Below are 25,133 nucleotides of genomic sequence, written 5' to 3' on the forward strand. Positions count from 1 at the left end.
GCAACCATAAACCTCTCGGAGGGCGTCTCTGCTGTGATCGCAAGTGTGACAACAATCCAGATCAGCTGCACACAGCTGTGAACCTTGAAAACAACCATTCCACTTGCAAATTGGTGAGAAGGATGCATTTATACAAGTGATGCAGATTTAATTTACTTTCCGGTTCATGTAAGTGTCTCGTAAAACGTTTTGCGCAAATAAAGTTCATACTTTTGTGAGAATAAGTTAAAGAGAGGTTATTGAGAAAAAAAAAATGGGATCATTAGCGCTAAATTGGCGACACCCCTTCATCACCACACTATCTTTCCCAACCCAACACCAGATTCATACAGCCTGTAATTAACCACAACACAGTAGCAATTAACCACCCTCATTACTGCTTGTTCCTTCCATGGCTGCTCTACATGAGTGGGTGAGACACAGGTGTGTGTGTGTGTGTGTGTGTGTGTATTGGTTGATGATGGGGGTGTAAAAAAATTGTAATGGCTGACAGAGGTTCTGTGTTCACAGATGAGGCATTGTGTCCTCTCTTGCCCTGTACCGTCTTTTTCTCTTAACCCAGTGTATTTCTGTGTGGCTTCATGAGATAGCTACAGTTGCATTGTGTCCAAGCGTTTGTCCAGGACAATAGCTAATTACACATCTTCACTTCCTACAGGTTCATAATGACCGCAATCAGATGCCTTTGCATTCAACAATGCCAGTGATAAGAGCTTGTCGATGTGTGTTTGTGTTTCCTCACACCAATATTCACAGTGAGAGGCGTTGTACATTTTTACTGTGGTTTTCTGTGGTATTGCTGTGTGTGTGCTTTATGTCCAACTGGCCGTGCTTTTGCTGTAACAAACACTTATTTATTGTTAAATAATAATGAAAGGCATAGTTAATTTTATACCACTGAAAATATTCAAACTGTAGTGTACAGTTAGAAAGTTTTTTATTATCATTATTATTATTATTATTCTTTTATGTTGCTAAAAACACATTTTAATTTCTGGTCACACTTGCTGCAATACACCATGCAAATCACCGTCCGGTCCATCAGTCAATGCACTGAGGGTTTATACTGTGTGTATCACACTGGCTTTAGCTCAATACCACAATCGCAAAACAAAAAAAAAAAAACTTTCCATCACTTTAAGTTTCAAAGAATGCAATGAATCAAAGCAGTTTGATTGCATCACTAAGGTCCATTGTGTATCAGTTCTTCCAAACAACTTTTTTTGTATTGTCATTGTGAACAAGCAGGTGCCTGTGTCTCACGCCTTTAACGGCACCAGTTAATTTGCATAATGGATGCCTACAGGGCACTTCACTGAATAGCTGGTTAATTATAATTAAGAGGAATTTAAATATATACTATAATTTCAAAAGATGCCGCTGGGTCACTCAGCTGTAACTGTGATGTTGATATCCTGAAGGAAAGCGGAGAAAGAGATGGAAATTATAAGGGTTGAAAATATATGGCAGCAAAATGTTACGTTCTAACATCCAGAGCTTGAGAAGGGATCACTTAATTGACTCGCGTCTATATCCAATCTCTGCAGCCTCAGTGCTCATCCTGGTCTCTAGAGCACCAGTGATGAAGGACTCCAAAAGTAAACTAAACTTTCAGCACCCTCAGCACCTAAAGTGGAGCACTGCTATTCACTGCCACACACTGCTCATATAGTCAGTGTGTTACTCCTGCTGCAGCCTCTGCTGTGGGTCTGTGTATGTGTGTTTGTCACATGTAATACAGTGAGGTTAAACTTTGATCATAGTGGAAATTCCTGTTGCACACTGAAATCTCGTCAGAATTCTACTTTGGTTTTGTGAATGGTTGAGTTAATACATACAATACATATACATACTTAATCTGAGTATGCATGTACAAGTCATATGCGTGTGTGTATGTGTGTGTATTTTTAAAAGAGCTGATTGAAATGAGCAAATTCGGTGTGTCAATCTACCTACCTAGGAGAGCCCACACACTTGAGAAAATGTAAGGTCATCACGGCTTGCTTTGGTGAGGCTATTCGAGCGTGTATTTGTGAGGCAGAAGGAGAAAGGTATCTAATATGACATAGTTATGCAGTATCTGTACTCCAACTATATATTTTTTAAACAATAAGGAAAGTTACAAAACACATGACATTCTGCGATGTAAACACACTGCGCATAGCTCATGGTCAAGAGGGAAGGATTCGGGCTTGCCAAAAAGAACTAAACTAAAAGAAAAGAGTTGCATTTGAAGTGTACAAGATGAGATTTGTTTGAAAAACAGTGTGGCCACCAAGGTTCTGTAATGAAACACAAGACATTGTGCAATGCAAACACACTACTTATCTAGTCCATGGCCAAGAGGCAAGGAATTGAGCCTGTAACTGGAGGGTCACAGGTTCAAATCCCGAGACAGTTCAAGGGCTGGATGCCCCTAAGCAAGGCAACCAATCCCTACTGTTCCACGGGCAAAGATAAGTGCTGTGCCCGGCTTGTGTGTGTTCATTGCTGGGGCGTCAATGCAGAGATCAAATTCACTAGCACTAATTGGTGTGTGTGTGCAAAGAATAACTAACTACAAGTTAGTTTTAAGTATTTTAAAAGACACAGCGTTTTACACAACTCAACAAGTTATTGTTGGAACAACTCTTGTTTCCTCATATTTTGGGAGCCTTTTCAAGGCCTCAAGTCTTCTGATGTCCTGACTAATCATACTGGTCTTCTGAGTTTGTTGGAGGAGTATTATTATTATTAAAGTCGTAGACAAGTGGTGCTGTGCCCCATCTTCCCTGTGGTGTTTTCTGTGGTGTTCAGTTCAAGCACAGTGTGTCCAATCTTCCACATGGTGCTTTTATTGACAAGTTGTTTCCCTTCTTCTCTCCTCAACTGAAAGCTAAACAGGATTAAAGATACTTTATATTGATTGGTACGTAACCGTCTTTCCGTTTTGTTTTGTTTTTCCGTACCAGCACCCTATTTTCAAGTGTTTTCACACAATTTACACCTTTACTCAGGTGTCTCACAATCAACTTTTGATGAACAAATCTCAAAGATTTGAAGATCAGAACAAACGTACACATCTAGTTTAAAACTGGACAAAACTTTTCTAAGCATATCGTGTGAATTTAAAACCATCTATCTATACGGGAAGCACCAATATACCGATCTTTTCCCGCAGAGGGTAATTTATCATTAGACAACAGTGGCTCCAAGATGGATGTATATCAAGAATGTATAAAGATAATTTCCACAACTGCATTAGAGTGTAAGCAGGTTCTATAACCACCACCGATGACCTCAATAAATATGTGAAACAACCACAAATGTTGTTTAATGTCAGAGCTGATGAAAGTGGTGTAAATGAATGTTAAAATAAGCCACCCTGTGAAGACCTCTATCATTTGCATGTAAATATCATCCAACTGTGTATTTACTTTCCACACTGACGGAAATGAAAACGCTGTTATCAATCAAACATCACATTCCTGGGAAGGAAATATATACTGTGTATGGGCCCAATGGAAATGGGGAGGCTGAGCGAGGAGGTGGTGGAAGAGCAGCACTTACCCATTGTGCTCAGATAGTGTGATAGTATCTGCATTATTTCTCCGTGCTGTCCAACAACACAACACAATACAACACAAGCACAGAGGCATTACACAAAAAAGGTCTGCAACATGGTGGTGAGATGGTTAGCACTGGTGCCTCACAGCAAGAAAGCGGATGTTTGTGCTGTGCTAGGCCAGTGATCTGTTCAGGCTGTTCCCTGCCTCTCGTCTTGGCTTGAGATTCCCTTGCAGTCATCAAACGGTGGTATTGATTGATTAAATACCTTTTACTGATGTAAACATGAATGTAACAGACTGGAAAAGGGGTAAAAAAATGAAGTAAAAATATTCTGTTTAAATGTGCTTTAACTAGGCAACGGCTGGCTAATAATAGTACTACTAATAATAATAATGATGATATAATAGAATAGAGTAACATGATTGAGGGGTCCTAATAGACATATCACATTACTTAACCTCCCCTATTTGACTCAGGGCCCCGTCAAGACATCAGGGGTGGATGTAATAGCCCATTCAGTAATCCATCCTTGCATACGTGTTACAATTGTTACAATCTCTTTCTGAAAAGAGGCTGGTGCTATAAACGTTATGCCAGTGATTCTGTTGCAGGAGTCAAATCTGGCTCAATGCCTTGTCTATAACTCAACCTTTTCAGTAAGCTGATGCCAGCAGTCATTAGCCTAATCACTTTAAAATTATTCACCAGGAGAGGCTAATTCATCAGAGCGGGAGAGAAAAAGCAGCAGAAAAGAGATCCTTCAAAGAAAACCCTCAGCTCGACTGGAGCTGAGGCTTATGTAAAAAATATTATTTATAAAAGATACTGTAACTTCTTACAGATTATCACTTCCTAATGCCTGTTGTAACAAATATGTTGGCTGTGTGATGATAAATCAGGCGCTGAAACTTAACAGTGGATTGTGGAATAAGAATAAGAACTGAGGATCCTTATTACCAAAGAGACAGAGATGGTTAATTGCTCTTTATGTTCTGTGTTACTCATTGTGTGTCCATGGAGAGGGGATACATTTATGTATTTTGTGTCTTTGCATGTCTGCGCATATACAGGTACTAAATCCTGTGCATGTATCCCTCTCTGCAGCTATGTGTGTGAGTGTGTGTGGGGGGGGGGGGTTTGGGAGGGTTTGATGAGCAGCCTCTGGGGCCCATTATGTCTGTGACAGCCTTACAGCAGGAACGCAGCCAGCCAGATAACTTATGAAGGTGGTTTAAAGCAAAATTTAATAAACAACCTATGAATTATTAAACCTATTACACCTCTGTGAAGATTTGCTAAACCCCAAGACACAACAACAGTGGCCTCCTTTCCCCTGTCACTGCTTGAAGTGATTTCTAAGCATTACAAGTGGATAAGTGCTGCATATTCTTTGGACACACATATAAAGCCCACAGGGAATGGAATTGCTCCAGGTATTGAACATGCTATAGATGGAAAACACTCAATAAAGTGTGGTAATTGGAAGCCAGTAAATTAGTTGGTTTTGTTTTGTAAGATTTTATAAAATTGTTGGGGTTACTTAACGTCACTTAACTAAAATGTGTTTGCATGAAAGCGTTTGAAAAGGCCGGTCAGGAATGTAGAGATTATAATAGAATTTCTAGAAGATTTTAGGAGAAATTTGACCTTGATAAAGGAAATTCTGCACAGACATTACAGTAGTTGTTTTTCACATCTAACACCGCATCCTGGATTTGCATTTGATCTTAAATGTGTTAACGTTTTTGGTTCCTCTTGTGAAGGCCTCACTACATCGGTCATCGTTTTAACTATTCTTTGGCATGTCACGCCATTTCACACCTACATGAACACTACAGTGTGCATTGGATTTTTTTTTATATGTATATATTTATTCAAAAGACCCATGCATGCATTACTTTTTGGTTTCTCGTGAGGCCATTAGGAGGAGTAAAATATCCCCCTGCCTCTCCTCCAATGTTGCCTGGAATTGGCTCCAGCTCCCTTATGTGACTCACTGTTAGTTACTAGTTACAAGTTTGAGACTGTTTTAAATTGCCAACACTGGTTACGCTTGGTGACAACATCTCGAAGAACAAACTAATGAAAAAAAGCTATGGATGTATTTTAAGTGCACTAACTCTGTATTGCAAGACATGTTGCAATCCTTTCTCGTTTTGTTGCACTGTTGATGATGGCTTCAGTTAAAAATGTTGCTTTAGGTGCTGAGTCACTTTAGAAATATAGATCTATTTTGCAACTTTAGCTGGGACATTTAAGTTGCAGCGTAGTTGTCCCTCAATATATTACAGTTCAATGTAACTACTTGAGTAAGGTGTGGTAGTAATTGAGAGGATATAATTCTTAACATAGCCCACCCATAACATCACTTTATGTCATTGATGAGACCCAAAAAAAAAGGTGCACTGAAATCTAAAATCCAGTTTGCGGATTAGGTAGTGGTTGCAGTCTATAAATGAATTTAAAGATTCAGTTATCAACACCTGCGGAGATCCGATTGGAGGATCTGTCTTATCAAATAATAATCCTCTACCAGGAACAGCTGTGCTGGAGAATAAAATGAATCACCTCTTCTTTTTTTTTTTTTACAAGAATGGATTTCCTTTCACTATTCAGCACAAGGGAACCTAACTTCATCAACACATACACAAAGTCCCTTCAGTCAATACCACCAAAATTCAATTGATATACAAGATTATTATACAACGCATGATACCCGAAACAGATTATGTATTTTGTTGTTTCTTAACCTCTTGAGCACCAAGCCTATTTGAGCCTATTTTTTAGGTCTATAAACGCATATTTCCTATTCATAATAAAATGAGTATATCTCTGCAACCACAAGGCCTATTTTAATACTTTTGGTGTCATAGTAAAGGAAAAAGGAAAAAAGATGTGTAAATATCAGTGTCAGTATTAGTGGTGAAGAGTAAATGAAGATAGAACACCAAAAACATTAAAATAATTCAGCTTTGCCTGAAAAACCCTCCAAAATAAAGATGAATATCTCTCTAGAATAATGGAGAATAAGCTCAAATCGCTCAAATCAAAGTACAGCCTGTGAATATAATCTCTGCAAAGTTTGACTTTGATCAAGTGAAGCAGAACAAAATTAGAGTGATTTTAGTGCAAAAATTACAGGCAAAGACTAATTTGTCACTTTTTCAAAACATCTGTGCAATTTGGATTTAAACCATGTATTTAACTACTTTCTTCACTTTAATATACCTATTTATGTTCAATAAAACTATTTCTGGCATTGTTTCAAAGTTCCTGCAGACTTTAATATGTTTTCCATTCAAAAAACAAACACCAGCTGACTTGTCTCTCTATTGGCTTCCTTAAAGCTGTCGTCTCCAAATTTTGATTGACAGCTTCGTTCGCCAATGAGAGGCAACCAAGTGGCTAGCTGCTGCCTTAGGATAGGGTAATGCTTCTAAAAACGTGATGACGTCACCTAGAGACGCCAGGAAGCACTTGAGTGTTACACAGGGAGTCAATTTAACCAGGGAGCACTTTGTTTGTGGTGAAAGATTAATTTCTCACAGAGAAACATCAAAGGTAAGAGAGATTTTACAGTTGTTGTTCAGCGAACGACTCTCTGTTGTCTGTATTATCTGGCGTATCTGTATCGCTGTAATGCTTTGTCCTATACTGCTTTGGCATATACCATTGGAAAGGGCAGAGTCTTAGCTTTCATTTGAATAATGTGTGGGTGTGTGTGGGGGACAAGATGGCGGAGCGTCAGCTCCAGAAATGCGGCGATATGCGCAATAACCTTTTGATGCATTGGTATTTATGAAGTTTGACATGTAGTTATTCACTTAGGTGTTATTTGAGCTGTGATTGTCACATTTTAAAGAGGTTTTTACAGCTTTGTAGACCAGATTTTTCTAATACCGAGTTTAAAAAAAAAAAAAAAAGAAAGAAAAATAAGTTGGGTAAACTCTGTCCGTGTCCCCCAATTGGGGGACCCTGGGGGTCAAGATTAAGCATTCCCATTTTTGTACAGAATCTTTACATGTCCTATCTTGGAGGTTTCTTGAAAAATATGAATAAGATAAATTGAATTATAATATCAGGCTACCTTCTAATCTAAATTGTTGAAGTAGCTTTTCCTTAGACTCTTGCTGGATATTCAGATCAATTAAATGAACAGAAAATAAAATCTATTATGTTTTTAATAGAGAAGATGTTGCAGAAGGATGAAGGTGTCATTCATGGGTTACGATTAAATGAATGGTGTTCACTGCTGAACGACTGTTGGCAGAGGAGCATACGTCACATGTTTAGTTCTATCCTTTAATGTGTCCTGTCCAATGATTATTATTGTCTTTCACAACCATCAACTGCCTAAGTCATAGACTTGTGTTGATAATGTGTGTAAAGGTGTAAAGTTGTCGGTGGTTACTGATAGAATACTTTTAAGTAAGAAAGAAGACATACTCATTTTTTTCTCTTTCTGTTTTGTCTAGATGATGGCCCATATGGAAAAACTAAGGATATCTCTGGACCAGAACAAACAATGGCCTGTAGAAGACACAGTATACCAGGTATATCCATCCATCCATCCAGACATTTATAGAATATGAACACAATCACCTCTGCATCATTTTGTGATCATCTTAGTTCATGTGTTCCCTCCGTCAGAGTACATCAGTAAAAGCTCCTGGGCTTTTATGCAAATATGAACGCTACAAGGACTAATTAATGAATGACTGTGTTTCTGCAGATAAAGAGTGTGTGTGTGTGTCTGTGTGTGTGTGTGCGCGCGCGCATGCCCCTCTGTGTGTTGTAGCACCCACAGAGATGTGTTTTGAAGCACCTCACTGATTCTGAGTGTTGCTTGAAAGATTTGCCTAATCTAGACATTTATCACTCCAAAGCTTGAGCTGGGGGGTGGCGGGTGCCACACTGGGCAATGAAGAAATTGAGTCCAATGACAGAGATTTCTTGGTTATTTATCTGCAGTATTCTGTTGGTTTCTGTTGGCCGTTTATATCCGATAATGGCAATGACACGAGTAAAGACAATGGCGGGACCGATCTGCACAGCTCATTCCTTCATCCATGAATCATCATGGATTCACTCATTCATTCAGAAATATCATTCTCAGCTTCCTCTTCATTTAACAGAGCAGTAGAGAGTAGGCTGTTTTCTTTGTTTACCTATTTTGTCATGTTGTGGAGTAGCTGCAGTGGCGCTGTTGGCTACTGTAAATAACAGTCAACATGGCAACAAAACCCTCCTCCCTCACAGCTCGGGAGGGGGGGAAAAGACCGAGAGCCATGTGATAGTGTCTTTAAGAAACAAAGACAATCTCTTGTTCATCATCTCTTGATCCAAAGTCAATTCACAGCCTTGTTCTGAAAGTGATTGTTCATTTGAACCTGCTTATGTTACAAATATTTGAAACCTAAGTCCCACTGAAGCCATCCTCTCTTCACAAACTTTTACCATAAACTCTTACTACAGCATGATACAAGGATGAAAGTGAATTGAATGTTGAGTATTGAGGATTATGCCTTTGTTAATATAGTTTTGGGAATGTATGCAGCACTGTACTGTACTACTACTGTAATACTCTCGCTCACTGTACTTCTGTATGTAGGCATAGACATACAGTACATTTGCTGTACCAATTTTGATATTAAATGTGACTTTGATGACCACTGTGTAGGTTAATTGCTTGCTTAGTTTTTGCCACTTAAAAATTGATTTCTACAGAAAAATGTGTACAATGAAATATAGAAGAATCAGTTTTATTACACATCGGTAATTGTGTTAATTAGCTGTTACTCGTGGAATGGCTGCAGGAGTGTTTTTTAACTTTGATTAACTGATGCTGATCTTATCCGAGTTTCACATTTACATTTTAGTCATTTTAGTAGATTCTCTCATTTTGAGCAGACAGGGGAATCAGAGTCTCACTCAAGGACGCACAGCAGCAAATGTCTTTAGTGTTTAGTCTTTACTGTTCTTGTATCTTGACTTTGCTTTAATCCATGAATCAGAATGGAGCAAAGGCTGCCACTAACAATGTGTCTCTCTGCTATATTTTGTGTGTTTGAGTGTGTGTTTGTATGTGTGTATGCATGTGTGGTTATGTCCGTGTCCTTGCCTGTTTTGTTTGTGTGTATTTTGTCTTTATGTGTGTGTGTGTTTTTGGTTAGAAGCTCTGCGGGGGGTTACCATGGTGGAGCTGGTGAAGAAAGAAGGCAGCACACTTGGCCTCACTATCTCAGGAGGAACCGACAAGGACGGGAAACCACGGGTATCGAACCTGCGGCCTGGAGGACTTGCAGCCAGGTGGGTGGAACAGATGCATCACTAATAAGGAAGAAGCACAATAAACACTGTACATTCAGTGTAGAGTAAATCTATTTTTCATGAAAGAAATGAGATACAGTACATGCTGCACAAAAACACAGTGTCCAGATTGTACATCCTTTCTCCCTTTTTCTGTGCAGGAGTGACCAGCTAAATGTTGGTGACTACATCAAGTCTGTGAATGGCATCAATCTGACCAAACTGCGCCATGAAGAGATCATCAGCTTGTTAAAGAATGTAGGAGAGAGAGTTCTGCTGGAGGTGGAGTATGAACTGCCCCCTACAGGTATGTATAAGTCACATCATGTGTGGCACCATTCACCAAAGTGAGGTTTTGTATTGTCAATAAAGATAGACGTCTTTACAAACACATAGTTTTTCTATATTTTTTTTTTCGGTATTACATTTGTAAGCTCCATTAGCAAATAATATTAATTTGACTAGATCACAGCAGCAACAGGAGGAACAGTATGTAGAAAATTATTTAGCAACTATAAACATACATTATATTCTCTCTCTTCCTCTTCCTTCACTCTTTCTCACTATCCCTCTCAACCTACCCACCCCTCTCGCTGTTCTCAAAGCACCAGACAGCAGCTCAGGAGTTATATCAAAGACAATCGACATCTGTTTGCACAAAGAGGGGAACAGCTTTGGCTTCGTCGTGAGAGGTAACCGTCAGTAAAACAAACCAGTTTTGTAGCTGTTGTGAACTATAGTAATCTACACCAAATAAAGAGACAGTGCTGTGCCTTTTAAAAATAGAGACATTGAATAATCCCTTCCATTTAGTGGGGCTGAATTAGATGTGTACCATGTTAAGATATACAGTAGCTGTGTGCTCCCTGTGCCAAGAGGCAGCCAGCGGCTGCTCAGTCAAAGTATGCAGTAGCTATAGGGACAGATACAGTATATATATATTTATATATATATATATATATATATATATATATATATATACAGTGTAGTTTTGTTACAAAATAAAAGTCAATGAACAAAGACGGTGGAGAATTTAGAGTTTAGTGTCCTTGTGTGTGTGTGTGTATATTAGTCACCTAAGAAAAGACTCACCTAAAACACTGTCCATTTCAACAGGAAGTGCTCACTGCCCAAGTCTATTTCTCCCACAGGGAGGACACACAGTGAAGTCACCCGCATGTGAGCCACTATAAGTAACTTATAAAACCCCATTACAAAAACTGCACTATCCCTTTAGAGATTCTAGTGCAGTGTTTCCCTAACTTTCTGCATGGAGAACCACTTTTTAAAGATGGCAAACTACCGTGAACCAATTCCCAATATAAATCGTGGAAAGAGTAAATTTGTGCATAATTGACAGCCCTATCTATAAAACTGAATATCATTTTGAACTGGTAAACAAATAATTTTCATGAAATGTGTGGTAAATGAATTAAAATTATTTATGTGCATAAAATGTGTATGGAGAACCAAAAAAAAACCCTCCCGTGCCTCATCTGTGGGTCCTTACCCAGTCTTTGGGAATCACTTCGTTATTGATTTTAATTTTTTATTCTATTATATTTCATGTACGCATTTGTAAGCATATTTCCCTGGCAGCCATCAGTTAAAGTTACATTTTCACTCTTTAAAAGAAAACACGAGCCATGTTGACAGGCATGTTTTACAATTTCATAATTAACAATGTAAAGATTTCTCATCTTGGTCATCATCAACTTTGTCCTTCTTTTCTGACAGGAGGCTCACACGAAGACTGGCACAAGTCGCGCCCCCTAGTGGTCACCTACGTGAGGCCAGGTGGCCCTGCAGACAGGTAGACTTAACTATGGAAAAATGAAATCACTACACGTGTTATATTCAAACTTAACATGTACATACACATGTCTACTGATACACTAACACATCACGGAAACATAAACCCACCGCATGTACAATCAGAGCCTAATAAGTATGCTTTTATAGTTTATTTTAAAGGATAATAAACTGAGATAAATCTAACACACAGTTCCAGACAGAAGCTGGTGATTTTTCTGCACCTTCATTAAAATGTGCCCAAAGGGTAACAATGTCTTTCTTCGTGACCATCATCTTACAGTTATGCGTTGCTCAGAGCAGTAGCAGCATGAATCACCTCATATGCCATTTAATGTTGTCATCATGTGTCTGTCTAAGCCTTCATGTTAAGATTTGCACAGCTTTAGTGTTCAAATGATGCAATGCAACTCTGTCAATCCATAATACGAATTCCTACAAATCCCCTCAAGATAAAAAGAAAACATCCCCCTGCAAAGACGACTATTGTTTTCAGGTTAAAGCAATAAAGTAGTATATGAAAATACAAAAAAAAAAAATAGCTGTAATGTTGAAAGGCATATATAATTTTACATTATGTTAATAGATCACAACAGGAGACATCTTCATTTAAGCAAGTTAACAATTGGGAACTGGACTTGGGGCTGTTTGATTAGTTAATGTTTTTGTCATTTCCTTCATAAATGGTTCAATATTCAAGAGGAATCAAGATGGAAGTTGTTCTCAAAGACTGTGGTGAAATGTAACTGATATATTCCACCATTTTTTTATTGGCCTTCTCCTCAATACTTTGTGGAGGTTGTTGTGTGTAATGAAACTGTGAATTTTGGCTGTGGAATAGAATAGTGGACCATACATGTATCTCTCTGGCTTATTGTGACAACTCAGGCATGGATAGGGTTTGCGCAGGTCGGCAGTTTGGTTAGTGACAGTTACACCCACCAATCATTCCATGTGACCTGAATTAAAAGGTTATGTTTATTATAGTATTGCTAGGGCTGCACGTACTGGCTTTTTATCACACAACTTTGTTTATTGGAGCCTATTAGGGTGTGAAAGTGGTTCTGTAACAAATTATAAACCCTGGCTTTAATTTTCACCCAAACATCTCTCATGGCTTAATTTCTCAGCTGTTGCTGGACGTAGTCATTTGTCTTGTGTTCCTTCTCCTTCAACAATTGTAGTCAAAGTGAAAATAAAGTGCCACCATTTTCCTTTGATCACTTGTGCAGCTTTTTGCATTGGTTTGGCTAAATTCATTGTATATCTACTAAAAGTCTTGTGATATTTTCAAAGACATTCCACTATTATAAGACAATTTAATTAAAGCTTCATGGATCATATATATATATATATATGGTCTGGGCCAATACCAGGATTAACTTTTCTTACTTTTGAATTATTTTTCCCCTGAAGCTCATCTTTCACCATCTTAAGCAAATTCATCCTGAAAATGTAGGTCAGTCCACAGGAATCGGATGAGATAGTCATGCTGCTTTATAAACCCTATTGGGCCACTTGGAGAAAACTCAATCTCCAGAACCACAAAGTCCCAGGAGTGCTTACATGTTTTACCATTACCAAGTGGGAATTATAGTTGAACTGAGAGTTCAACTTTACTGTTTTTGTTTTTGTTTGTTTGACTGCTTTTTGTTTTTTTCACAGGACAACAATGAAACTGCTTTCACTGCATCATCACTTGAAATAGATTTTATTAATAGGAAAACCTTTAAGCAGTCTTCATGTCAATGATGCCCTTGAAACTTTGATGGGTAACATATTTTTAGCATTGTTGATGAAAAGAAAATCCAAACCAACCTTTCAGAATTATGTAATTAAAGTGATCTGAGAAACATCTAGACATCTGTACCTACTCGAGGCTCTATTTTGAGCCTTGGTGAAATCTGGCCTGTCATGGGAGACTGTGACCATTTAAGGGACAGTTCAGAAGAAAAAGGTGCTCATACCAGTGAAAAGGTCACTATTACAGCAACTTCAAAAAGGTAAACACAATAAAATCCATGCCAGTATGGACAGAGCCTTTCAGAGATTAAGAGATTATTTTAGATCAGTCATATGACAGTTCTTTCTGTTCATCTATTGTTGTTCTGCCCAGTATAGCTTTAAGGCAATTTATTTAAATCAGGACAGACCTACAGTAAAATAAATGATGGGTAAATGAAAGCATAAAAGAATGAGTAGTATTATTATCCATTCACGTGGTGTTCAAGTAACTGGAGAATGTTGTTCCTTTCTCTGAAGATTCACATGAACAAACTCCAGTGAAATGTTTTTGTGCAATTAACTGGACCTTTAAGATTGGTAATACAGGAGACTGCAATGGTTGGAATCCATAGGCCCAAAGTCATGCTTGCTTTCACTCAGTTTTGTATAGAGCCCCTTTCTTCAAGGCCCCAAAAGTCTCTTGAAACACCCCTGTTTCTCTTTCATGTGGAAAGACATCAGATTGTTTAGTTTAAACTGACGTGTATGTTGTGGTCATATGTCATGTTGGCCTTGGAGTCACTTTCACACTGCTCACCTTTTACCCAGGTTGGAGCCAAGGGTAAAACCATTTTCATGTCAGTTTAAACTTTTATTCAGACTTTTATCTGACTCCAGTCTTTTCCTTCAGGGGTATTAGCGTCATACTTTACAACCTCTGGCTGGTATGGTGACAGCTCTGTGTTACTCACACTCTGACATCATGCATAACGCATCTATCAGCTGTCAAACGCAGTCATCTGCATGAAAGTTGCTACAGTGCTACATCTCAATTTTTATTTTATTTTTTTTTGCAATGGAATGAACAATTTTCTTGAAATACCTTTGAGTGCATCGTAAATATCAAGTCTCTGAAAAGGGATAATTACTCAAAGTTATCTGAAACTAAATTGCAACGAAGTTCCATCCGTCTTATAATAGAACATAAAACAAATCTAAATATTAAACATTAATGTTTCTATGTGAATATTTTAAATGTTGGGAAGCGCGGTGGTATAACCTGTGATCGAGCGTTTGCACTGACTGCATTTGTCATCTCTTTGATCTCTATGTAAATAAAGCTCATTTCAGCATTACATAGTCACTGGAGACAGGAAGGAGTGGTAAAATAAATAAAAGAGCGGAAACAGCTTAAGAAAGGATGTATGGGGGCTAAATTTTGTGAATTTCTCTGTGAGATGAATAAAGTATCTATCTATCTATCTAAATTAGAATTTCTAAAATATGATTCTGTAAACGTTAGGATTGTATAGTTTTTTGAGATCGTCATTGTGAAAAAGTCTTTTTTTTTATTGTTATAAAAACAACAAAATGCAGTTTAGCCGACACATTATCAGTCAGTCAGTGATAAAGGGCTCCAAAAAAACATAGCAGTAAGAGCACACTACAAAAAGAGTGGATATAAAAATTATTATTTTGTTTTACCAGATAAAATGTTTAAGAACCAGTTCTCATTTACAAATATGACCTGGCTATCATAAATTGCACTTGATTGGAGGGATGAGGGGTCACTCACTCACTCACTAGCTTGTGTCTTCAGTCTTTCTTGGTGGTGGTGAGATGCACTTTACGATCAAACTTCCTTCCCTGTGTATTTTCAGAGAGGGAACATTACGTTCCGGTGATCGCCTGCTCAGTGTGGATGGTTTGCCGCTGCACAACATCAACCACAGCGATGCCCTCATCGTGTTGGCTCAGTGTGGCCAGGAAGCTCTGTTCCAGATAGAGTACGACGTTGCCATCATGGGTCAGAGACCACACACACACACAAACGGATGCATTAAATAAACCTTTGGGAATAGATGTTTGTAGACTGTTCTAAAATGCCACTGAAATAAAACAAAAAAAAGAAGGAAAATGGATTGTTTTGTTGATGTGCTGGCATTTGCTGCCACCTCAGGCCGAACTCTGACTTTTTCCTGGATTAACCTTTAAAACCTAACCATAGTGCATTGCTTAGATCACTTTGGGTGCATTCATGAACATTGTCCGCCTCAAAAAAAATCTGCAGGATCCTCCTCTCTGAGAGTGAGAGCTACTCTGCTGTGTTTGAGTCTCAGTTTTATGATTTGTTTGTTTGTTTGTTTTATTATTAATCAGACACAGTGACAAATGCTTCAGGTCCACTATTAGTGGAAATTGCAAAGTCGCCAGGAGCAGCACTGGGCATCATGCTGACATCAGCCAATCATCAAAACAAGCAGGTCATTGTCATCGACAGGGTTAAGCCTGGGAGTGTGGCGGACAGGTAAACACACACTAAATGTTTACATGTTTACATGTTTGCACTTTTGATCTTGATACACTTTCTATAATCTATGTTGAACTTGAGTATATATATATATATATATATATATATATATATATATATATATATATATATATATATATATATATATATATATATATATATATATATATATATATATATATATATATATATATATATATATACAGTACATATACTCAGTCTATGATTCTTTTCTCTCTTAGACCATATAAAGACCTGTTGGAGCCCCTACATAATCTAATAAAAGCTACTCTACTTAAACCACAAAGTAATCAACCAGATTGAAGTTATGTTAGTAAATGACAACAACAATGCAATGTTTACAGTGACTGTTCATGATGTCAGTAGTAAACCAATACCGTGCTTATGTTGGTGCCCTATAAGCCTTGCTGTCCTTTTGTTACCCACTGGCCGTTAAGGACACTGCATTGACTTCCATTTATTTGGACATCATAGCCCTAAACTTACCAACAAAAGGTACCTAAAACAAGCAGAGACACATGCACACAGGCTGTGTCCAGCCCTATAACTCACACAGACAGTAGGAGACAGGATTCTGCCCCCAGCCTCCGTCTGGCTCAAAATATACTGTACATGAAACGCTTGAACCTTTTGTCAGGGCACAACCGAGCACTAAAATAACCTCAACAACAGAACGGTTTGAACTATGGAGGTTCACCATATGTCACTTTTCTTTACCACATAGTCTCCAGAAATTTGAACCACAGCATGAAGAGCCTTGTGTCGGAGCCAATGTGCCATTTTCAAACCAAACAAAAATATAATATTTCTCAAATATGAGTGTTGACATACTGGTGACAAATATAAGCACATGTATTACATAATGACTCTATGTGGTAACATGAAACATGGCAATTAATTATAGAGGCAGTTGACAGTGGGATAATGTAAAAATATCTAACTCCTCCAACTTTTAAAGGGAATGCTCGATCCTTCAGTTATGATGTTTACTCAAGTAAAAACAACTAGTAGCTACTTGAGCTAGTGTGATTTATCGTATTGTGTCATATTGTGAGTTACCCTGTCATTACTACCATTTTTCTTTTTCTTTTTTCCGGATTTCACAGATGTGGAGCGTTGCATGCAGGCGATCACCTGCTGTCCATAGATGGGACATCGACAGAACACTGTACCGTCCTTGAGGCAACACAGCTATTAGCAAGCACAGCAGAACTGGTCAAATTGGAAATATTACCCTCCAATCAGACAAGGCTGGCAGGGAAACAGCATGACACAGGTGGATAGAGTTCAAACTTGTTTTTTTTACCTTAATTTACACATTGGACAGCATTAAACAGATGGAACAGCTTTACTTTAAGCCATACATGATTGCCCTCTGAGCCCACCTAAAGCAATTAATGTGCAAACTAAAGTTCAACATCAGTGTGGGTTGATATATGCACAACCATTTTCCTATAACACATACAGTACCGCTCCCATGTAAATGAAGACCATTACTGAGTATATATCTTTTTTAAATAGCATGCAACACACCAGCTCTCTGCTGCAGCTAACAATTACTTTGGTAGTCAACTAATCACTTGATTATTTTTTCCGATAAGTCGATTAGTCACAATTTAAGGGGAAGTTTACCTTGTCAGAGACATCTCAGCCACATTGGAATATTTACATGAACCCGGCTCTGGCTCGAAGGGCCTTACCCTTTATTTGCAGTCAAATCGGTTTCAACAACTTCGCATTAGACATACGTTTCTCTGCCTCCACCGTCAGTCTCACTTACGTATATCCACTGAGGACATTTGTGTGCTGAAAGAAATGCTTGCTGACATGATCACTGAGAGTTCTGTCTTGCAGAGGCAGCATTCAACTTCATCTTTATTCAAAATCACACACTTTTGAAAGTTTTGGTGAAAGTCCTCCATTTTTCATTTGTTCTTTTTCGATGATTCAGAATGGAATTGGTGTAGATAGTGGGAGAATTTGGTCTACTGCCCCCATCACTTCCTGTTGCACATTGCAGTTACTGGACGTGGCTTGCTAGATGCGCTGTTTTAAACTCTACCACTAAAAAAAATCTGCAACAACCAATTACATCGACTAATCGTTGCAAACATACTATATGTGTTTGTATACACATTACTAATAATTACCACTACTACTAATAATAAGATTTTTTTCATTCTGACAAATCTGACTTTTAAAATGTTGAACACGTATGAAATGAAAGTCAAATCCATAGTCATTTTTGTTTTGTTTTTCGATCAATAATTGCCCCCTTGCACATTGAGCACATCAGTAAGAGAAAATGTAATTTTACTTGCCTTGTTGTCTCACAAGAACGCTGATTGAGAAATATTTTCGGCTGCAGTGGCAGCTTTGTGCTTAATTAGTTGTAGGAGTGTTTCCTCACCCGTGGTTGAGCAGCGACTTCTCATCTGCAGGAGAATTAGTGCCAGTGGATTCACAGGGGGAAATGCTGATGCCAATGGCGGCTTTATTATCCCAGGTTGTTGCTGCACAGTCGACAGATTTAAGTATGACATATCTGCACTACACACATAGTGGTACACATCTAGAAACATGTGACTGTATATAGCATGTGCACAGGTTCGTACACGTAACAAAGCTGCCAGTATTACATTCAGATGAACATGTATTATTTACATCCTTTTTCTCTCCACACTCACGTCTTGTTTTGTGTGTGTGGAAAAATGTGTTTTAATTTTTCTATGACCTGATTAGAGACCCGAGAGAGGATGAAAAACACTGCAGGATTAAGAGACGAGGCTGAAAGACTGAGAATAAAAATGAGAAATTCTAGACTTTAATTAGACTAAAACTTTTTACTCCAGGCTACTTTCTATACAGATTGTATGGGGCAGTCATTTTAGCTTGGCATGAGAAGGAATGGAGAAGAGGGAGCGCTAAATATAGAAGACGCAAATGAATAGGACAAAGAACGACAGGGAGTATAATGGCAGTATGATATTTGATTAAAGTCATAACTGCTCTCTTATAGTTGTCAGCATCTGCTTATGGCCTGCTACCTCCTTCTCATAATCCAATTCAAACCCATTTTATTTGCATGTCCTTACAAGTATCATAGAGAAACCCAACAGGAACACAATGAGAAACCACTTGGCAACAGTGGAGAGAAAAAAAAAAATCCTTGAATGACGTTTCTGATTATCGTTATATTGTGCAGGTGAAAGAGGACTGACTCACAGACTTGCTGTATGTGTGAGACAAATGAGAAATTTGGGTTGTAAATAACTCCATGGTTCTTTACAGTAGAACTGGAGGCCATGGTAATGCCATCCAGGTTGATTAAATGTTCAGATGGTGCTTCCCTAAGGTATTAGGGCCAGGGACCATAACTTTGGTTTTGTCTGTGTTCAGAAGTATAATAAGAACATTCCTGGAAATTCATAACTTGATTACCGTCAACCGACTTCATGGATATGTATAACTGTGTGTCATCGTCTTTTTTTAATAATACTGCCTAGAGGAAGCATGTGCAAAGTGAAAAGAATTGGTCTGAGAACCAAACCTTGTATTTTTACACTTGTAATTTCTTCTCTACTCATCTCCCATCCTAAACCCCCTATCCAAAATATCCCTCGTTTCTCATCCTGTCACTTTCTTATCTTCTGTCTCTTTTCATTTGTCTCTATGTAGTCAAATGTATTATTTCCTTCTAAGTTCCTTTTTTTTAAGTTAGGGTTAGGTTTCATGGAAGATGGAAGTAATTCATTTTTGTGTGTTTCTGTGCTTGCATGTGTGTGTGTGTGTGCATGTGTATTCCAGTAAAGGTCCAAAAGTCAGACCACCCACACTCCTGGGACCCCTGTGTAAACTTCTGTCACCCTTTGAACTCCACCCTGTCCAATACAAGCTCCACCCTCAACAAATCATGGACCGCCTCCAACAATAACACCATCAGTAGCCTTGATTACTGCAAGTGTAAGAACAGAAATTCTTAATTTTCTTCTTCATCCATTCTCTCTATTACTGTCCTTCATTTCACATTAAATATAATTAAGTACTGATGCAATGATTATTCCTATATCCTTGTACTTTCTCTCCTACCCTTCTCTCCTACAATATACCTTTAACCCTATTGTATTTGTTTTGCCTGTGCAATGCACCTAGGGAACAGTGGACAAAATGCTTTTTTTGTCTGTTTTTGCAGCTCTAGTGTCAGCAAGCTTCTCCCCTGGTTCTACAACCACATCAGGCCCGAGTAGCCAGAGCTCCAACACTTTACCAAGGCCTTCAGTTCCCATGAGTCCACGGAACTCATTGCTAAAACGACGGCAGAGAAAGAAAGAGCACAAAAGCTCCTGTAGGCTCCATAAATATATCTGTCGACCTGTTCTTTATTTTCATTGTTGTGGAAAATATGTATCCATATGGATCAACCTCACACATTTTGTATTTGTGTGTTTAGTATCGCTGGCATCCAGTTCGGTGGGTCCAGGTGGTCAAGTCGTTCACGTTGAGACTAGTGAGGTAGTCTTAACAGGCGACCCACTCAATGGTTTTGGTGTCCAGCTGCAGGGAGGAATATTTGCCACTGAAACACTGTCAGCACCCCCACTCATCAGATTCATAGAGCCCGACAGCTCTGCAGAGAGGTGAGTGCAATAAACTCTCTCTTGATTAGCTTCCTGTATAGTGGTTAGGATTCCTGGTTTTCACCCAGGTTGCCCCGGTTCGACTTCTGGTATGGGAACTGTGTGTTCACTACTGGTGTGTAATAAGGATGGTTTAAATGCTTAAATGAACAAGATTTGCACATTTTCTTTTCGGGGACGTCACTGGGTGATTTTGGCCAAATAGCTATATTTCACAGAAGGAACTGAACCATTTCTGTGGATGATTTCATGAAACACGTGTAGTTAGATATAATGTATGCATTTTTATATCAATTGTAGCTGTTTTGGTATTGCCCTGAATTTGTATCACTTTCTACGTTTTTCAAGGGTGTTGAATCCTGAATCCTGAAAGCATTGTTAGACATAATCTGTCTAAACAGGCCTTTGACTAATTTATGTATTCAGATTGTCTCTAATCCATTTCATTGGACTGGATTATTTTCCGACGTGTACTTGTGTACTTTCTATTTTGGCAGTTTGTCTTTAAAACAAAGTAACACATACAAAAAAGTTGCTAACTTATAAAGTTAAAAACAACAAGGTGAGTACTATGTTCACTAGGTATAACTGATGTATCACACAAGTCTGATGGTCTATAATAACAGTAATCTGATTGGCTTTGTGATGTGTGTTGGTGTTTAAACATTTTGAAGCCTTTATACAGACACACACACACACGTAGGTTGGGATTTTGTTAATACCCACCTGCGTGTGTGTGTGTCACTTCAGTTCATGCATTTGTGCTAACAGCATCGACATCTCTGGATTCTCAGTTTGCATTGTGTGTTTACTGATGTTCTCATTATATAAGTAAGCTCTCTCTAAGTACTGAGCGGGTTTCTGCACCCTGAGGCCCCAGTGCCCATGCTAACAACACTAATTAGCCAGCTTCCCCTCTCCCACGTCAAAGAGATCGATTAATAACCTCTTTTCTGCCTGACAGGGTGAATCCAAATGAACCCCCTCACACCCTAAATTATACTCAACCGGAGTTTATCCTCTTTAACTCCATAAGTTTTGTGCAGTGGTGAAATTCAAGAACCTTTAGCACTATAGCCTGTAATTATCCTGCATTAGTGCTGCTAGAGGTTTCATTCAAAAATTTTAATGCAGTTCATTATCACAAGAAACAAAAAAACATTGAGTATTGGTGATGACAAGAGTTAAACATCTAAACGTGCTTGTTATGCTGAGGCCACTCCTCTGGTTTGTGTGCAAATAATGTTAACAATGAAAACCTGAGCCCACCTCTTACTTGATTCATAATGTCAACATTTTTCTGAAAGTGTTGTGGTCTCAATCACTGAATTGAATTTCTTCAATTCAATTTGATGTCTATTATGTGAAGTACTGTCCCATTTAGAGCCAAATAGATAATGAAGTACAGCTGACAGCTTGTACCGCCCACTGGTCCACAAAAACACAAGATAGTGCTAGATAAACTGCAAAAACTTTACAACTCAAAAACTTTACAACTCAGTCCACAAATCAATTGGTGACACCATAAAGGGTTGCTACTCATTGTACACCAAAGACATACCTGGGCATCTGTTAGGGCACCTTCAGTCAGAGTCAGCAAGCATTCAATATTTTTCACACTGCTCTGAGAAGATAGTTTTTGTGAAAAAAGTGACAGTTGGTGAATCACTTTTGATGCAGACATTACAAGAACACATTACAACTAAAGCACCAGTTGTTGGTAATGCTTGACAAAGTTTCCAAAGTCTCTCACAGCACGATAGAGCTAAAGTAGCAAACTTGGTGACAGAGCAGGAACTGCTGTGATAGCTCATTTGCTCATTTTTTGGTAAGTCAAGATGCTGTGCTGGAGGAGCAGAGACGGGACACACAAAAGACACGGTTCTGCTACTGTGCAACATATGGACAATGTGAAGATTAAGGCTGGGCTATGAAAACCTTGAAACTTCTAACTGTAAATCTAATATAATCATCTTTGGGTACCATTTTACCCTGGTACCCTGGAGGTATATTAACAAGATGTCAATGAATTGAACTCACCTGTGTATGTAATGCTCAATCATGTCTTTAATAAACCTGGTGTAATAGACATTTTTCACAGCAGATATTTTTCAAGGTCACACTAATTACTTGACACTTGAAAGCTGTGTTACTTTTAAACTGCATAAATGCTTCCTGTATTTTCTGGATGTGTTCCAATAAAAAATATTGGTAAAAAATTATACTTTATTTATACATTATAGAATCTAGAATCTGACGATGGCCTGATAGTTTTGCACGTTACTGTAGCTTTAAGTGTGTTTTTAAAGACTATACACTTGAGCGAATGTTGGCTTTGGAAAGAAAAACCTATAGACTGATTACTTTTTCGATGAGTTTTACTTTGGTTCAATGAGCATCTTAGGAACTGCAGGTTTGATTTAGATTTGTTTTTGTTGTTGTAAAACATTCTGAGAGGCTTCTCTTTGAGTTCACATGCCTATATCTCAAAATCTGGACTACCACATTCAAACAATACCTCTTGAAGGGAAGGTAGTAAGACTTTTCACGACTTAAGTTATGTCAGCTCTCGCATGCTTGACTTTTCTCACTGCAGTTGCACTGATTTATGTTGCAAAAAAGCCAAGTTTGGGGGGGGGTGGATGTTTTGCGAACAGAAATCCAAACAGCAGCACTGGGAGCTGCAACATCTAAAAATAATACAAAAATGACATGTTGCACAGCAGGGACTAAGAAGCTGCTTTTGGGATCATCCTGCCTCTTTAAAGGAAAACAGAAGATCCGTGGTAGGGTGCTGCTGAGCATTAGTACACCTACATGTAAGACAATTTTGCGCTTGCATTTTCAACTTGGGGGTGGTCATATCTAAATAGCTTCAGTAAGTGACAACAGCCGTGACAACAACATTGCATGTACAATATGCACAAACCCTCATGATGTTTGTGGCAAACTTTCTCCTTATAGACGGCAGGAAAAATGCTATTCTGTCCATAATTCAGGTAAGCAGTGGGTGGCCTTTCTTTTGTGATGTAAGCCAGGCCCATTTTTCTGCACAAAACACATCCCCAGTGTCTCAGAGAATAATAAAATGAAAGCAAGTCTTACGGTCTGTGGGCCATATCGCATATAGCACACTATCAAATCAGGGGGCCCTCAAAAGTTTCTGGATTCATGCACAAACATTGTCATGTATAAAATGGCCTATATATCACTCTTCAAAGTCACACTCAAACATACAACACAAACATTCGGAACATGTCCCACAGATCCAGGTGCATTGCAGACTACCATTCATGTCTATATTTTACTGAAGCAGAGATTTCAGTCAAAGCTCGGAAAGATTAAATGGGAAAAAAAAAGGTGTAGGTGGATATGGAAACTGGAGCTGACTGTCAAAATGATAAAGAATATGTAGGCTCCAGCACTGGCACTGTGAAAAAAAGGATAATCACGTTAACTAAAACTCAGTAAAGTTATATTTTGGAAAGAAAACTTTATATGTGTGGTGATTTTAACCTTCTTCGACATTACCGTGGTAACTCTTGTTGTAGGTGCGGCCTGCTTCAGGTCGGGGATCGTCTTCTGTCAATCAATGGGATCCCCACGGAGGATGGGACTCTGGAGGAAGCCAATCAGCTTCTCCGAGACGCAGCTCTGACCAATAAGGTTACCCTGGAGATAGAATTTGACGTAGCAGGTGTGTGACGTTAACAGAAGATTAACATACAATTAATCACGGTATGTCTTAGTCTTTGTTGTGACCTTTTTCATAGCTTACAACATCTACAAGTCTCAGAAAAGTTGTTTTGAAACAACAGGTTTAGCCACATTAGAAACAATTATGTTGCCTATTTCCTTTTTTAACCAGTTGCAGTAGTTTTGGTCTTTTGAGGAATTGAGGGTGATAATAACCATTTCCTTGTTTTGAATGTTTTAACACAATTGGTAACCTGTGTTTAGGTTTGGACACAAAAAGCATCTAATTTAGGGCTGTGAATGTGTTTGTGCTACAGAGTCAGTGGTGCCTAGCAGTGGTACTTTCCATGTCAAACTGCCTAAGAAGAGAGGAGTGGAGCTGGGGCTCACCATCAGTGGTAGCAACACACAAACACACACACACACACACAAGACACCAAATCTTAAAGTGATGTAATTTCTGTTTTGAAGACCTGCTTGTGAAATGTTCAAATGTCAGAATCCCCATGACACACACCAATAAACATGCATTTTGCAGGATAGTCATCCCTGCAGGGAAGCTCAGCTGTGAACATCAGTGGTGATTATAAAAAGATATAGATAACAGGGCACTTGCAGTCTGTTTTTCTCTCTGGTGACACACTTATCCCAAGACAGTGGCCCCACAAAATATTACCATAACAGTATGCGTACGAGCCTTTCGGACATTTATATGTGATTGTTTATTTGAAGCTGTTATACAGTGTTTGATTCCAGTTAATGCATGGGTCAATAAGTATGTGAAAGCTAGAAAGAGCAGGCTATGCTACACTACAGATCGCAACCAAGAGAGCTCTGGACCTCACTTGACTCGG

General features: G+C 38.6%; 1 protein-coding gene across 9 annotated transcripts in view; it reads left to right on the forward strand.

The window, feature by feature from the left end:
• The window catches only part of grip2b (glutamate receptor interacting protein 2b), a 158,134-nt gene that overhangs the window by 116,715 nt on the left and 16,286 nt on the right, over positions 1 to 25,133 (forward strand). For 5 of the 9 annotated variants that reach the window (XM_058632044.1, XM_058632041.1, XM_058632045.1 and 2 more), the window contains exons 2-14: positions 8,025 to 8,102; positions 9,723 to 9,858; positions 10,020 to 10,165; positions 10,464 to 10,550; positions 11,596 to 11,671; positions 15,276 to 15,421; positions 15,775 to 15,922; positions 17,053 to 17,222; positions 19,754 to 19,909; positions 20,139 to 20,291; positions 20,397 to 20,583; positions 24,135 to 24,280; positions 24,597 to 24,677. In XM_058632044.1, the coding sequence (XP_058488027.1) occupies positions 8,025 to 8,102; positions 9,723 to 9,858; positions 10,020 to 10,165; positions 10,464 to 10,550; positions 11,596 to 11,671; positions 15,276 to 15,421; positions 15,775 to 15,922; positions 17,053 to 17,222; positions 19,754 to 19,909; positions 20,139 to 20,291; positions 20,397 to 20,583; positions 24,135 to 24,280; positions 24,597 to 24,677 (1,710 nt within the window). The remainder of the gene's footprint in view (positions 1 to 8,024; positions 8,103 to 9,722; positions 9,859 to 10,019; positions 10,166 to 10,463; positions 10,551 to 11,595; positions 11,672 to 15,275; positions 15,422 to 15,774; positions 15,923 to 17,052; positions 17,223 to 19,753; positions 19,910 to 20,138; positions 20,292 to 20,396; positions 20,584 to 24,134; positions 24,281 to 24,596; positions 24,678 to 25,133) is intronic. The other 4 variants (XM_058632046.1, XM_058632042.1, XM_058632047.1 and 1 more) reach the window with 2 other exon arrangements.

Source organism: Solea solea, chromosome 6 (assembly GCF_958295425.1).
Source record: "Solea solea chromosome 6, fSolSol10.1, whole genome shotgun sequence".
NCBI classification, from domain to species: domain Eukaryota; kingdom Metazoa; phylum Chordata; class Actinopteri; order Pleuronectiformes; family Soleidae; genus Solea; species Solea solea.